General features: G+C 33.6%; 1 protein-coding gene across 1 annotated transcript; it reads right to left on the reverse strand.

Moving 5' to 3' along the window:
- Positions 1-7,900: 7,900 nt before the first annotated feature.
- On the reverse strand, positions 7,901-11,106 carry LOC128132634 (uncharacterized). The gene is made up of 7 exons (XM_052769327.1): positions 10,804-11,106; positions 9,554-9,687; positions 9,219-9,466; positions 8,823-9,149; positions 8,674-8,757; positions 8,371-8,574; positions 7,901-8,172 (listed from the first exon to the last, which is right to left on the reverse strand). Exons 2-7 carry the CDS (start codon positions 9,678-9,680, stop codon positions 8,050-8,052), a joined length of 1,113 nt encoding a protein of 370 aa, XP_052625287.1. The 5' UTR covers positions 9,681-9,687; positions 10,804-11,106; the 3' UTR covers positions 7,901-8,049.
- Positions 11,107-13,969: the final 2,863 nt, after the last annotated feature.

Raw genomic sequence — 13,969 nt, forward strand, 5'->3', positions numbered from 1 at the left:
TTAAATCATACAATGGCTAGAATATACCTTAATTATAAGGTCCTTCAATGTGGGAGAAGAGTAGTCGAAATAGGTTACCTCTACATTTATTTTCTCGTAGAGCTTGGAACAAAAACTATTTGAATTTCCCAAATATCGAAGTTGATCTCTCATTTGCTTGGTTTGAAATTGTGGAAAAATATGAAGAGAAAGGGACACTAATAAGAGGGTATGGGAGCGAGTAGACTAGAGTTTTGCCTAAGCATATGATTCCCCTTTGAAACTAAGTTACTAAGTGAGCTTTTGGCATTAACCTCCTCGATACGTTGGAGAGCCGTCCTACCCTGAATTTCGTTTCGGGCAACTCTACGGATCAGGATTGGTAGAACTTTGTCTGCTGAGCTCCCTTCGTTTACGTTGTGGAAGCTTCGGTCTCCATTAAACGACATAGGTTAATCTTGCTCTTCGCTCCATGTTTCCAAGCATTCTACCCAAGGAGGCATCGGGCCATGAAAAGCGGGACGAGGGTTAGGATTTAGAAATGGAGCTACCAGGGGTAGGTTATCTACCTCGGGTTTGAAGTTATCACCATCCGAAAGGTCTTCAGCATGGTGATCATGCAAAGGGATTGGATGAGCATTCTCGGGTTCTTCTCCAAACCGTCCAACATTGCCTTCGTTCGGAAGGTACATGTTGTCATGGGAAGGAGTCCAGCCATGTTATCTACCCAAGAATTGGGGGTAAGGAAATAGTTATTAGACGAACTAACTAGATAATTATTAAACGATCTTCATTAGTTACATTACTATTTGTAAAGTGCATACTAGTTATATGTAATCAAAACATGATAGGCCTTCGAATAAGTGACCTTAACTCCAAATTCACAAGGAACAGAGGTAAAGCAAAATTTCACAGATTCTAAGTCTATGATATCCTAGTTACATATAACCTTAGTGCATCCACTTAGCAACTATTGACCTAGTAATGAAGATATTTTTAGTTCTCAAGTAAGTAATTATAGTAACACGAAATACTCCTATAGTATTTTAGACTTATGTTCTGTTCTAGTGTTCTCATAATGGTAGTGTTGGTAAGTTTTTAGACTTGTTGCCACATCACAACCATTCTTGGGCACGCGCTAATCACTCCTCGGACCAGCATAGTTGATCAGGCTATGCCACTCCCAAGACTGAACATACATCCCCGAGCTTACCTGTGATATTCAAAAATCGTAATACTTTTGTTCTCGTCATTATGACACAGATTTTAGTATGAATGCAGGCACATATACTTAGTTAAATATTTTATTATTTAAAAGTGTAAACTCTTGGTCAGAGTATTTTAATCCCATTGTGTTTATAGTTCATATATCGTTTATGGGTTGATACACTCAATTCACTATAAACAATGCTCTGATACCAATCTGTCACACCCCAAACCGAAAACGGCGGAAACGTTCTGCGGCGGAGGACATCATGTTATGTATCACAACAATGTAAAGTAGTAAACAAGCAACAACATCACCCATTGCATTAATAGTATAATTTTAATTACAAGTGTGTTCTTTCATAGTATAAGACAACATAATAACTAATCAAAATAAAAGAGGAGTCTTGATTTCTCCGTCTTCACAAAACCTGGTTGTCGTACCTGTCTATTAGTGACCTGAGAATACAAGTTATTTTGAAAACGAGTATCAATAATAAAGCTGGTGAATTCATAAGTATTAATGTGTCTTTGATTTGTAAATACTGTAAAGTAAAGACTTCTAAACATTTGGAGAAAAATATGAAAATGTTGGTAAGTAATCGTAAACATTTGAAAACCTAGGAAATCCTATATTTCCTACTAGTACAAAAGTAATCTTCTACCAAGACTCGACTGTTTTGAAAGTAGTCTTCTACCAAGATCCGACTGTTTTGTAAGTAATTGTAAACGTTTGAAAACCATAGAAAATCCCATATTTCCTACTAGTATAAAAAGTAGTCTTCTACCAAAACCCGACTGTTTTGTAAGTAAGCATCACTGTAAATGTGATGATTTTTCCCTGTTTAACTATTATTATAATATTATAGTCTACCTCGTCGTTTATGTGTATGAGTCGCAATATGAAGGTAATGTGGAAAATAGTCTATCTATATCAAATATGTTCTATCTCGTCGTTCATGTGAATGTATCACAAAATAAAGGAAGGAGAATAATATATTAACTAAAGATGTATCCTTTTGCATTAGGATATTCACGACGTGGAAACTCGCCGAACAGTACAACCGTTGACACCCGTCGACGCTCCTTTTCCCTACTGTAGCTAACAGCTTTGGGTGTGGAATGGTAAGTCCCGAAACATTTATAACAAAACCTAAGTAATAGTATCTATTAAATGTATTAATGTAGACGTGTTCATGTAAGCGTATCTTTGTAAACGTATCAATGTAAACGTATCTCTGTAAGCATATCTATGTAAACGTATTCATGTAAGCGTATATATGTAAATGTACCCGTTGAGTGTATCTATGTACACGTATCCATGTAAGAGTATATATGTAAACGCTTTCATGTAACATGTAATGTACTAGTATAAACTCATGAATGAACTGACTCTTGTGTGATTCCTTGTACTTGGAATCGTAAGTAGTATCTCCTAACTATACCTATTATAGTTACTAGTAATGTACGAGTATAACCGGAACTATACCTTTGCTCTCCAAAGGTGCTGAACTGACTAATGGAACCTTTATACCTATATATGTATACATGATATATAAATAATATTTAGACGACATTCGGATGAGCAACCGATACCTTAAGGCCACATCCCAAAGAGGAAAAGGAAATAAAGTGAGCTAATTGCCCTAAGTCCTTTGAACATTACTTATATAACTATACATATATGGGCATGCATTTGACAATATAAAAGTATAAAAGAAGTTTTGTAATACCTTTGAAAAGTTTAATAACGAAGAAATGATAACTTGATATCAGTTTATACAATGATTGAAAGTATTTTGTTTGATAAGACAATTTAAGTATAAGGAAAACTTTTGTTTGAAAACACCTTTGTAACAGAGTTTGAAAGGAACTTACAGTGTGTAAGACAGTTTGATAAAGAGTTTTAAACATGTAAAAATGTTTAAGAAAGTCATTTGAAGAAATCTGTTCGGTAAAACATTTAACGTATAGTAATTCCATTTGCATGCTAGTTATTAATCACATGTGATTGAGATAATAAATAAACCTCATTCAACTTGTATTCCTCCCCCCCCCCCCCCCCACCATAAAACATTTATAAACATTTAAAAACATTTAAAAGGTTAATTAAGGGGTATGAACTTACTTGATTGATTGGGAGAAAGCGAGATGATAATCGAGCAGAACTTCGACTTGGAAAAGTTGATTTTCTCGGGAATCTCGGGAATCTCGGGAACCTCGGGAATCTCGGGAACACAAAACCTTCCATCGGGACTTTAAGGTGAAAACCGGGGCATTGGGAGGGCTTCGGGGGTTAAAACGTAGAGTTTCGGCGCGAGAAAGAAGGGAACTGAGCAATGAAACCCGTAGCCCTTGAAATCTATTTATAGGACCATATTTTGGTTTCCATGTCGTGGCAAAGGGTGTGCCACGTCGTGGTCAGTCATCTTATCCTGTTCCATTGATTGGCTGCCCTCAGTCACTGGCTGGGTCACGGCCAACTGTGCCGTGTCGTGGCAGACATGAGAACCTCGGATTTTGAGCCTTAAACTTGTAAAATCCGTAACTTCCACGCACGAGCTCCTTTTTCAACGTTCTTTATATGCACACGTAGGCGAGAATATACTCTACAACTCTCGTTTAGACTTCATAGGCAAATTTTGAATTTATTTTTAATTATTTATTTTTAACGGGCCATGACACGAAAAGTCCGTTAGAAATCCATAACTTCTTTATCCGATGTCCGTTTTCGTCAAAATTTTTATCGTTGCGCTAATATTTTTGAGACCTTCAATTCTCCTTTAGGTTGTTTCGGCCAAAAGTCTCTTGATCTCTATTTCGAGTTTTTAGCAGTCTACTGCTATATCCGGATCTTGAAAATCATAACTTCCTCAAACGAAGTCAGATTTGGACGTTCTTTTTACGTACGTTTAAGGTTTGATAACATCTACAACTTCCATTTAGATACCTAAGGCTAAAAATTATTGTATTTAAACTTCGCGTTTTACGTCTATCAGTGTTGCCGGTTTTGCCGAGAATCTTCGGTTGATCATAACTTCTTCGTTATAACTCGGATTTTAGGGTTCTTTATATGTACGAAAACCTTGATACGATTCCTACTATTTATTTAACTCAAATATGATTTTAGGAAAGTTCATTTTTGACCTAAATTTTACTGGTGTTACATTTTATTGTCTCGAAATATTGGGTTGTCACAATATAGTACGTATTTTTTGGTGGTTTTGGTCCATACTCCATACCCAACTTATAATGACGAATTTGCACTTAAACAATTTTTTTTCTATTTTTTTTATTTTCTCTTATTATTCTTTGAAGACATTTAAATTTAAAAAAAAAACAAAAAAATCCACCCACAATCCCCCTTTCTGTTTTTGTATCTCTCTCAACAACAAAATCCTCCCCGTTGACGGGTCATCACGTCTGACACAACCGGTAAAAAATTTATGCAGTTTAGTCGTCGCTGCTACTTTATCTCCTACAACCATAAATCAACACCACCACATGAAATTCCTAGCACATCTATTTCTCCTCGTATCCTCTATCTACATACTAGGGGATCTAACAATGATATGAATACACACATATGAATTTAGTTATCAAAATTAGATTGTTGTTTTTTCATCATTGCCCACCATTATCGGACCTCCATCATCACCCATCGACAGTCTGTCGCCAATTCTCTCTCCATATCTCTTACACATCTACTCATATCTGCTCAGTTCCATCAACTCACCTTCATTGTCACTACTTTTAGTTTAATGCCACCCTATCATCTTCTTCGGAAAACCTGAAAGAGTGATGTTTGTATATCTATAAATCTAATTTTTATTGATAACACTTGGAGCTTTTAAACGATGGTGGAGGCAGAGCAAAAGTTCAATCAAACATAGTAGAGCACCGAAAATTACCTTTAGAATGTGAATGAGACGGAGCCCTCTATAAAGGAAGAAAAGAACGATCAGACGTAAATCCTAATTTTCAAAAAAAGAGTTCAGGCAGACTTGGAAGAAGTTCCAGTGGTGGATGATGTTGACGATGACTTTAAAGAGGGGAATTTTGCAGAAGCTCCACCATTGCATCCATTAAAAGCCAAGTTTCGATCTGTGGTCATAAGATATAGGATAACGAGAACTAGAGGAGCACAATGGAGGGGATCATCACTAATACAAAAACACCCTTTAATAACACATATTGCGTTTCATTAAAGCCATAGATGACACGCAAATGTCTGTCAAGGAAGGCGCTGTCATAAAGGAAGACGACACACATTTGCGTGATGTAACCTTACGACGCACATTTATGACGCACTCTTATGAAACACAACATGTGTCAAGGAAAGCCCTGTCATAAAGAAGACGACACGCATTTGTGTATCGTAACCTTACGACACACATTTACGACTTGCAATGCGTATCATTGATGCCCCTATAAAAAAGAAAGACGACATATATTTTTACGTGTCATAATTTTAAATTTTATAAAAATTATATATTTTGATAGATTTAGTAATTTTCAAATTAAATAACACACTAAAAGTCTCATAATACAAAATAAAATACAATAAATAAGAAAGATAATTCATTGCAATAATATGTCAAATTCAAATAGTCATTCGAATAGTCAGTAATGTAATACAGTCTTAATATTGCATAATATTTATTATAGAAAAACAAAATATATATATGTACAACATTAAAAGGAACCCATGAGTATTTTTCTCCTTTGGCAATCTCCATGGCAACCTTAAGCCTTGCAACCTCACCATTTGAAGATGCATCAACCAATATCGACCACTTGGATGTTATTTTGCATGACATAGATTACAAAAATTGGATAAGTTAAGAATATGAAACAATATTGATGAAAAGACATAAATGCCCCTATGTTGTATTCTGTCAAAATGATTATGTGTGAGATGATGTTCTCAATATCTTAAAAGTAAAAGTGTTTTTCAATGTCTTCTTCTAGGGAGGACATGGAAACTATGAACTGGAAGCTCAAGTAACTCACCAACAGTGGCGGAGCCAGGATCAAAGTAAAGGGGTATCCCAACTTTTTTTAGGGTAACCTAATTTTTTTCCCGGGGTACTTGGGTTTCCCGGGTTCGGTTTCGGTTTTAAACCCAAATCTTAATCAAATCCTTAGCTAACCTAAAGTCTTGTTATATAAACATGAAGTTGAAGTATATTTTGATACTTCAATCGATGTGGGACCCAAAGTAGATATTAAATAAAGCATGAGCATAACAAGTTTATATAATAGAAAAAAATAGCTGAGTTTACATGTGATTAGCGAAGTGTGATAGAATAGCTGGAAAAATAAAACAAAAATAAACAAGGAATATGTAAGAAGCAAGAATAGAACTCAAGACCTTTGCTTGAATAAGTCAAAGCCTTAACCAGCAGACCAACTGTTTGTTTGTGTTTATAAGTGGAGGGATGCGTATATATACACTATACCGATTTTTTTTTGAGGGATACCTAAACAAAAATTACACCGCCGAAAAAAATTTGAGGGGTATCTCGGGGTAGGATCCACCCCTGCTCACCAATTACCTCTAAATCTTGACCTTCGATTAAAGCTTTTTGCCTATAAATTTTGTCAGTTATAAGTCATATAGAATCAAAGGAAGTGTAGATATACATACACACACACACACACACACACATATATATATATATATATATATATATATATATATATATATATATATATATATCCACATTGAAACATACAGTTAGAATAGAAGAGTACCTCTTATTGTCAAGAGTTGATTGATAACAGCTTCCAACAGCTCAACTTCAAAATTCTTGAAGCCGACAACAATGTGTCGTCCATTTGAGGCCGAGTTGACATGTGTAAAAGGACCACTATGACCATTGTTTCATAAAAGTTCAAACTAGGGCTGACAATTCTCGACACGACACACGACACGACCTGCGACACGACATGAAATAAATGGGTTTGGGTTGAGTTTTTCAACCCGCCAACCCAATAACCCGTCAACCCGCCAACCTGTTTATTATACGGGTCAACCCGTTTATATTCTTAATAAAAAAATTATTTTATTTTTAAATGTATTTATGTATCAAGTATGAATATTTAATTAGTATTATATAATATATACCATTGATTCATAGACTATTTGACTGTTTTGACATTTTGACTCATGGTGAATGGTCTAAGGTCGTAAGTCGTAACCTATAAGGCTAAGTCTGTAACATGTTTCTATGAATGTTTATAATTTTCATTTGGATGTTTAAGACTTTAATGTCTAAAATTCGGACTCACGAACCCAAATCTGACCCACAAACCAGCCAACTCACTACAAGAAAGTACACCATTACCGGCGACAAGCGTCGTCGCTAAAAGTGCGATTTGTCGCCGCTAATACTATTTGCGGCGACGTGTCGTCGCTAAAACGTCGACGCTGATATTTTGTCGCTATTAATTAATCTGTCGCCGCTAATGCGTAGCTGTCGTCGCTAAAGACTTGTCGCCGCTAATAAGCTCACGTCGCCGCTAAAGGCGTGTCGCCGGTAATAACCTATTGTCGCCACTAAAGGCGTCGCCGGTATTGGTGTTTTTCTTTTATATATATATATATATATATATATATATATATATATATATATATATATATATATATATATATATATATATATATATATATCACATTAAAATAAAAAAAAAAAAAAAAATTGGTATGATATTAATTAATCTAATCCTATATCATTCCAATCCAAAATATTAATACAATATCCGTTTAAAATTACTCGTCTGATTTAACATATAACAAAATATTGAAAATACTAGTCTAAAATACTTGCACAAATAAAACATAAAAAAATCCTACAACTATCACTCGTCATCATCGCTCTCCTCGTTTCCTCCGGTTTCATTTCGTTGTGGCAATGAACGAAACCAATCTTCAAGTGCAGCACTACATTCCGGATCTTTTAACATTGTTTGAAGCATTTCCAACTACAAATAAAACAACATAGTCTTATAAGTTAAAATAACATTATAACATTCTATATACAAAATATACATTCCACATATTGCGTATAAAACATTATAACGTTGTACTATAACTAACAATTACCAAATTTTGAAACTATTACTAAACTAACAATTACCAAAACATTTTAAACAATTACCAAAATTAAATAGTCATGTCACCTGTGATTGTGGTGGTGGCTGTGTCAGTGGTTGTTCCTGATCGTACATCGACACAACCGTAGAAGGTTTACGCCCGATGCCTCTGATATGGCCACGTCGAACACCTAATATTTTTTCAAAACAATTTTGTGTATCCTTTGGTGTTAGACCGCTGGCTTCAGAAGATGCTTGAGTTTGTTGACTGATCTCAAAGAGTAAAGCATTCTGTATTTTCAAAAAAGAAATAAATATAATAAAAATTAGATTACTAACTACCCTTTGACGATATAATCACTTATATGATAATAAAAATTAACCACTTACGTATTGTTGCTCGACTGCAGGACTACTAAACACCCCTTGGCGATCAGTATTGGCCTTACGAAATGCTTCGATTCGAGCAATGTCCTATTTAACATTAAAAATTAGATTAATTATAATTTAAATAAACAGTTAAATATATCATAGCTTACTTCTTTGAAACATGCATTGCTATACGAGCACGATCCCCCTCGGTTTACAACTTGTTGTTGTGCATGGACTCCTTTGTTTGACGCCGAACGCTTTAGAAATTCAGGAGTTTGAAAATGCTTGACTGCTTGTGCCCAATTTTCACGTGACATACCATCGGGGGGGTTGGCTAATGCCCTTGGGATATCTATAAGCCCCCCGACATTCTCAAAATAAGTATGCGCTTTATTTTTTCGGCCTCTATAAATTCTTTGCAAGGTCGCATCAATGCTCTGCAACAACTGAGCACGCTCGGGATCCAAGTTAACCTTGTCTAAATCAAACTTATTCTGCAAATACAAAAAAGTTAGTTAGTTAAATACCAATTAGAACTAAACTTAAAATATTGTCCAAGTTACCTTTAAATGAACCACTGTGGCATTCCTTAAAGCGGGGGAAACATTATCCCAACCAGATACGTTCAAAGGGATGTTCATCCATATATACTTCCCAATCTCACGGGTAAACCAATTACCATGGTTCCCGACAGGGGAATATGTCAGCTCCCTATCGAAATCCAAATCTACAGGCTTTCCCTTGTTTGCCCTTATTATCTTTGATAGTTGAATGTTTTTTGCTAGGCCTCTTCTTTTTTTAGGGAGCTCAGCTGAAAAATATAATTAAAAATATTAGTCACGATAGCTTATAATAAATGGATAAAAACATCTAGCAAATATATCATAATAAGACTTACCATCCTGTTCGTGTTGACCACGACCAAAGCCTACGGGAGGTGGTGGATCCCCGGCTCCATCACCTCCATGTCCTAAACCCATAACATCTGCCATCACGTACAAGAGTATCGCCCAACTAAACCCCATATACAGCCTGCAAAATTACAATATGAATAGAATTATAGCAACATATTTTTTTTTCATTTTTTTCAACACATCACATACATAAATACATTTTTTTTTTCATTTATTCCACATACTAATTACATATATTTTCTATTAAGTTAGTTTTATAATTAATTTAATATTTTCTTTTTTGTTATTAGTTTAATTTATTAAACTAACTTTATTTTCATTTTAATTTATTAAACTAACTTTAATTTATTTTAATTTTAACATTAACTTTATTTTAAGTCACTAAATGTATGTTGCTATTAAGTTAGTTTTATAATTAATATAATTTGATTTTATAAATGTAACTTAATTTGATTCTAAACGTAAATTAATTAGATTTTATAATTAATTTAATATTTTCTTTTTTTTATTAGTTTAATTTATTAAACTAACTTTATTTTAATTTTAATTTATTAAACTAACTTTATTTTATTTTAATTTTAACATTAACTTGATTTACAACTAATTTATTATTTTTTTAATGTTTTTTTAAATTAATTTAAATTTATTCTATAATTAAATTAAAATTACTAGAAGTATATTGCTATTAATAACCTAATTAAAGCTAAAGTTGTAATGACCAACATTAAGTCACTAAAAGTATGTTGCTATTAAGTTGGCCAAACATTAAGTCACTAACAAAATTAAGCACTTTCAAACCATATACAATACATTACTAGAAGTAAGTTGCTATTAATAGCCTAATTAAGCTAAATGTATACATCCAATTTCATACAATTAAGCCAAATGTATATATTCAATTCCATACAATTTGCATATTCCAATTTAATCCAATTTGCATATTCCAATTTCATACAAATATATACATCTAAGTTTCATGTTAAGGCAATGTGGTATAACTTCAATGTAATCTAAACATAAATTTCAACAAAATACATACAATCCAACAAAATTCCCACAAATGTGAACAAAACACACATAATAATTCAACAATCCAACAAAATACATACAATCCAACAAAATGCATAACCAATTCATATATCAAAATACAAACATAATCACTCAACAAACTTGAAAAATACTCACTATTTATCATCTAAAACAGAAAAATCATAAAGAAGATGAGAAATTTGACCTTGGTTGGGGGCAATTTCGGAATTTTGGCTAAATGCCGACCTTGGTTGGGGTTGTGGCGGTATTGTGGCTGCCTTGAGGGAAGGAGAAGCTAGCTAGCACCGGTCCAAGAAGCAATGCGTCCACCAAGTTGAAAATTTGCGAGATATTGAAGAAAAAACGAGAGAAAAATTGTTATGTGTATAAGCTGTGAATGGCAGAAAGGTAAACTGTGAAGGGTATATGCGTTTAGCATTAGCGGCGACGGCTATTAGCGGCGACGAAGGGCAATAGCGGCGACATTAGGGCATTAGCGGCGACACACGGAGGGCTTAACAACCGTTAGATTGAAAACAAATCGGACGGCTAGGGTGAAAATGACGCGGATCGCTAAATGAAAGCATTAGCGGCGACGCCTTTAGCGGCGACAGCCAGAAATAGCGGCAACACGTAACGCGTCTTTTACGTGTCGCCGCTATTGCTGGCTGTCGCCGCTAAAGGCGTCGCCGCTAATGCTTTCTTTTCTTGTAGTGACTTGTGAACCCGTATAAATAAATGGGTTGGCGGGTCATATATGGGTTTATGTTTCAAACCCGCCAACACGTGACCCGCCAACCTGTGACCTGTATATTTAAATGGGTCATGTTTGGGTTGGCATATTTTGACCCGCCAACCCGCCAACCCGCGACACGCCAACCCAAACACGACACGATTGCCAGGCCTAGTTCAAACGGGGTCACCTATTAGAAGCTTTATTTTTATCTACATCTATGAACCTACCAAAAACACCAAAACCCACCAACAATTACAACAAAATAGCACCAAGGAACGAAAATTGTCTAATTTACCATATTGTGAATGTATAACGCGTACCTTCGATTCTATAACCATACATTTATTTGTTGCAACCTGATCCTCCTCCATTTTTCATCTCAATGTGAAGTTATGCAAACTCACACCACCATTTCTAGTGTCATTGCCATTCCTAGCAGCACCACCAAAAACAAGAAAAAGTATTTTTTATTGACTTTTTTTTGTAAATAAGAAATTCAGTAATCAGTAAGTAAATGAGGCAAATAATAGAGTTATCCATCCATGTGTCCATAATCCTTCGGTTGCATCTGTATATGATCTAAGAATCGGAAGCTTTGATTTTACCTGAAATAGTAAAAAAAAAGTGAAAATCCATCCATTGACTCAATTGTAGAAAAACAAAAACATATTCCAGTTCTTTAATACTAACAATAGCAAGAAATAAGTAATTTTAGAGAAGGGAGTACGAGTGTTATCTTGTGTGTGACTGTAATTCTTTTAGACCTGATACCAAGCACACGAAAGACTAATTCGGCACCAAAATCTGACAGATAAGAAATAACCATCACATAATGAATCTGAAATTTTTTAAGCAGTTTTTTCAATATATAAACACATCTTGAATCATGGGAACTAAGAAATAACCATCACATAATGATCAAAAAGAAAAAACAGAATAGAACATTTGTTCACATAAGAAAACTGTTGATCAAACCTACCTTGAACCTTCGACAGCCTAAAATCTGACAGTTGTAGCACATAATCATTTTATATTTATTAGTAATTATTTTTTCTTTAAAAAAGATGTTTACCTTGATATAGCATCTGGACAAATCAACATATTGTCTGGCTTCAGGTCTAGGTGAATGATATTCAAAGCATGTAAATACGCTGGTGCAAGAACCTGAAAATAATCAGTAAAATCATTCTAGTATGAAGGTTAAAAAAATTAATGCAGAAATGAAAGTGATCGGAGTGTGAAAGGAAAATGAAAACCAAATAAATATTTTTGCAGAAATATCATGATGACTACTTCACATTGAACTTGATCTTATCTTTCATTGAGGGTTAATGGGTTATATAATACCTATCATTCCAACTGTTACTTGACCACTTCTAGAGCCAAACATAGCCATTATCAAGAGAGGAGAGAAAAAGCCCAAAGGTAACCCTGTCACAATCTGAACCTCTAAGTTTTAAATCCTTGTTGCTTTTGTGTTCAATTTGGTTTCTTTTTGTAATAGTGTTAAAGTTTTACAAAGCATCAGTAATCATGGTGGAAGAACAAACCTTGATGCCATTGTGGAATTGAGGGTAAGGCTTTCCCTATCTAGCAATTTCATTCCTATTTGTTTTTTTGTATGTTCATTTCAATCTCATTTCTCTATTATTTATCTTATTATTTACTTGGAGTATCTTTCTTTGTATTAAATGTGTTATCATACATGTCGAATACTAGTTACAATCATTACCAATAATGTATATAATTGGATTGCTCTTTAGGAATATTTTACGATTTTTGTATAATACCAAGCTTTTTGATATACAAGTTTTCAAAGTCATTCACTTATTTAATTATAGTTCAGCAATCTTGAGCACAAACCTTTTATTGCAAATGTGATTTCTTATAACAAATGGTACATCTTCTACATATGGATCTCCAGTCGACTAGTCATTTCGATGAATTGTTTCTTACAAGAAAATAATTATTAGATTTTATTATTAGTTACTATGTTATAAAAAAATTACCAAATTTAGTTAAAATATCTATGTTTAGAACTTATATTTATATTGTCTATTTATACATTAGATATAAATTAATTGTTATCGATATTTAGTTTAAGAGATATAAATTAATTTATATAGATAAATTTAATATTTTAAAATTGTCATTTTGTTCCAAATTAATTTTTTAATAATTTTTCTTAATTCAAAAGTTCAAAATTTTGCAAGTATTAATGATTTTGTTATGCATAATTGAGCTGTACAAAAACCTTCGTATCTTATATCTCTTAAAATTCAAGATATATAACTAATATGCATTATAATATAGTATAAGATTTGTATTTTTGATAATTTGGTCATTTGACAATAATGTTAATTTTTATGCACATTTTTCTTTTAATTCTTTTGCACTACCACCTCAACAATTCATTATTAGCATCTTTAATTACATAATCAAACAAAATTGTTGAAGATGTATGAACCAATATTGCATAAATCATATTCAAACAAAGATTACACTTCCTTAGAAATAATATACAAATGCATAAATTTTATATATTAAATATTGTTGATGATTGATCGATTAAAAAATAGTTAACAAATCGAGCACAACTGAAGAAAAAAAAACAAATTTTTATATTTTAGTTTTC

The sequence above is a fragment of the Lactuca sativa genome, chromosome 3 (assembly GCF_002870075.4).
Source record: "Lactuca sativa cultivar Salinas chromosome 3, Lsat_Salinas_v11, whole genome shotgun sequence".
Taxonomy (NCBI): domain Eukaryota; kingdom Viridiplantae; phylum Streptophyta; class Magnoliopsida; order Asterales; family Asteraceae; genus Lactuca; species Lactuca sativa.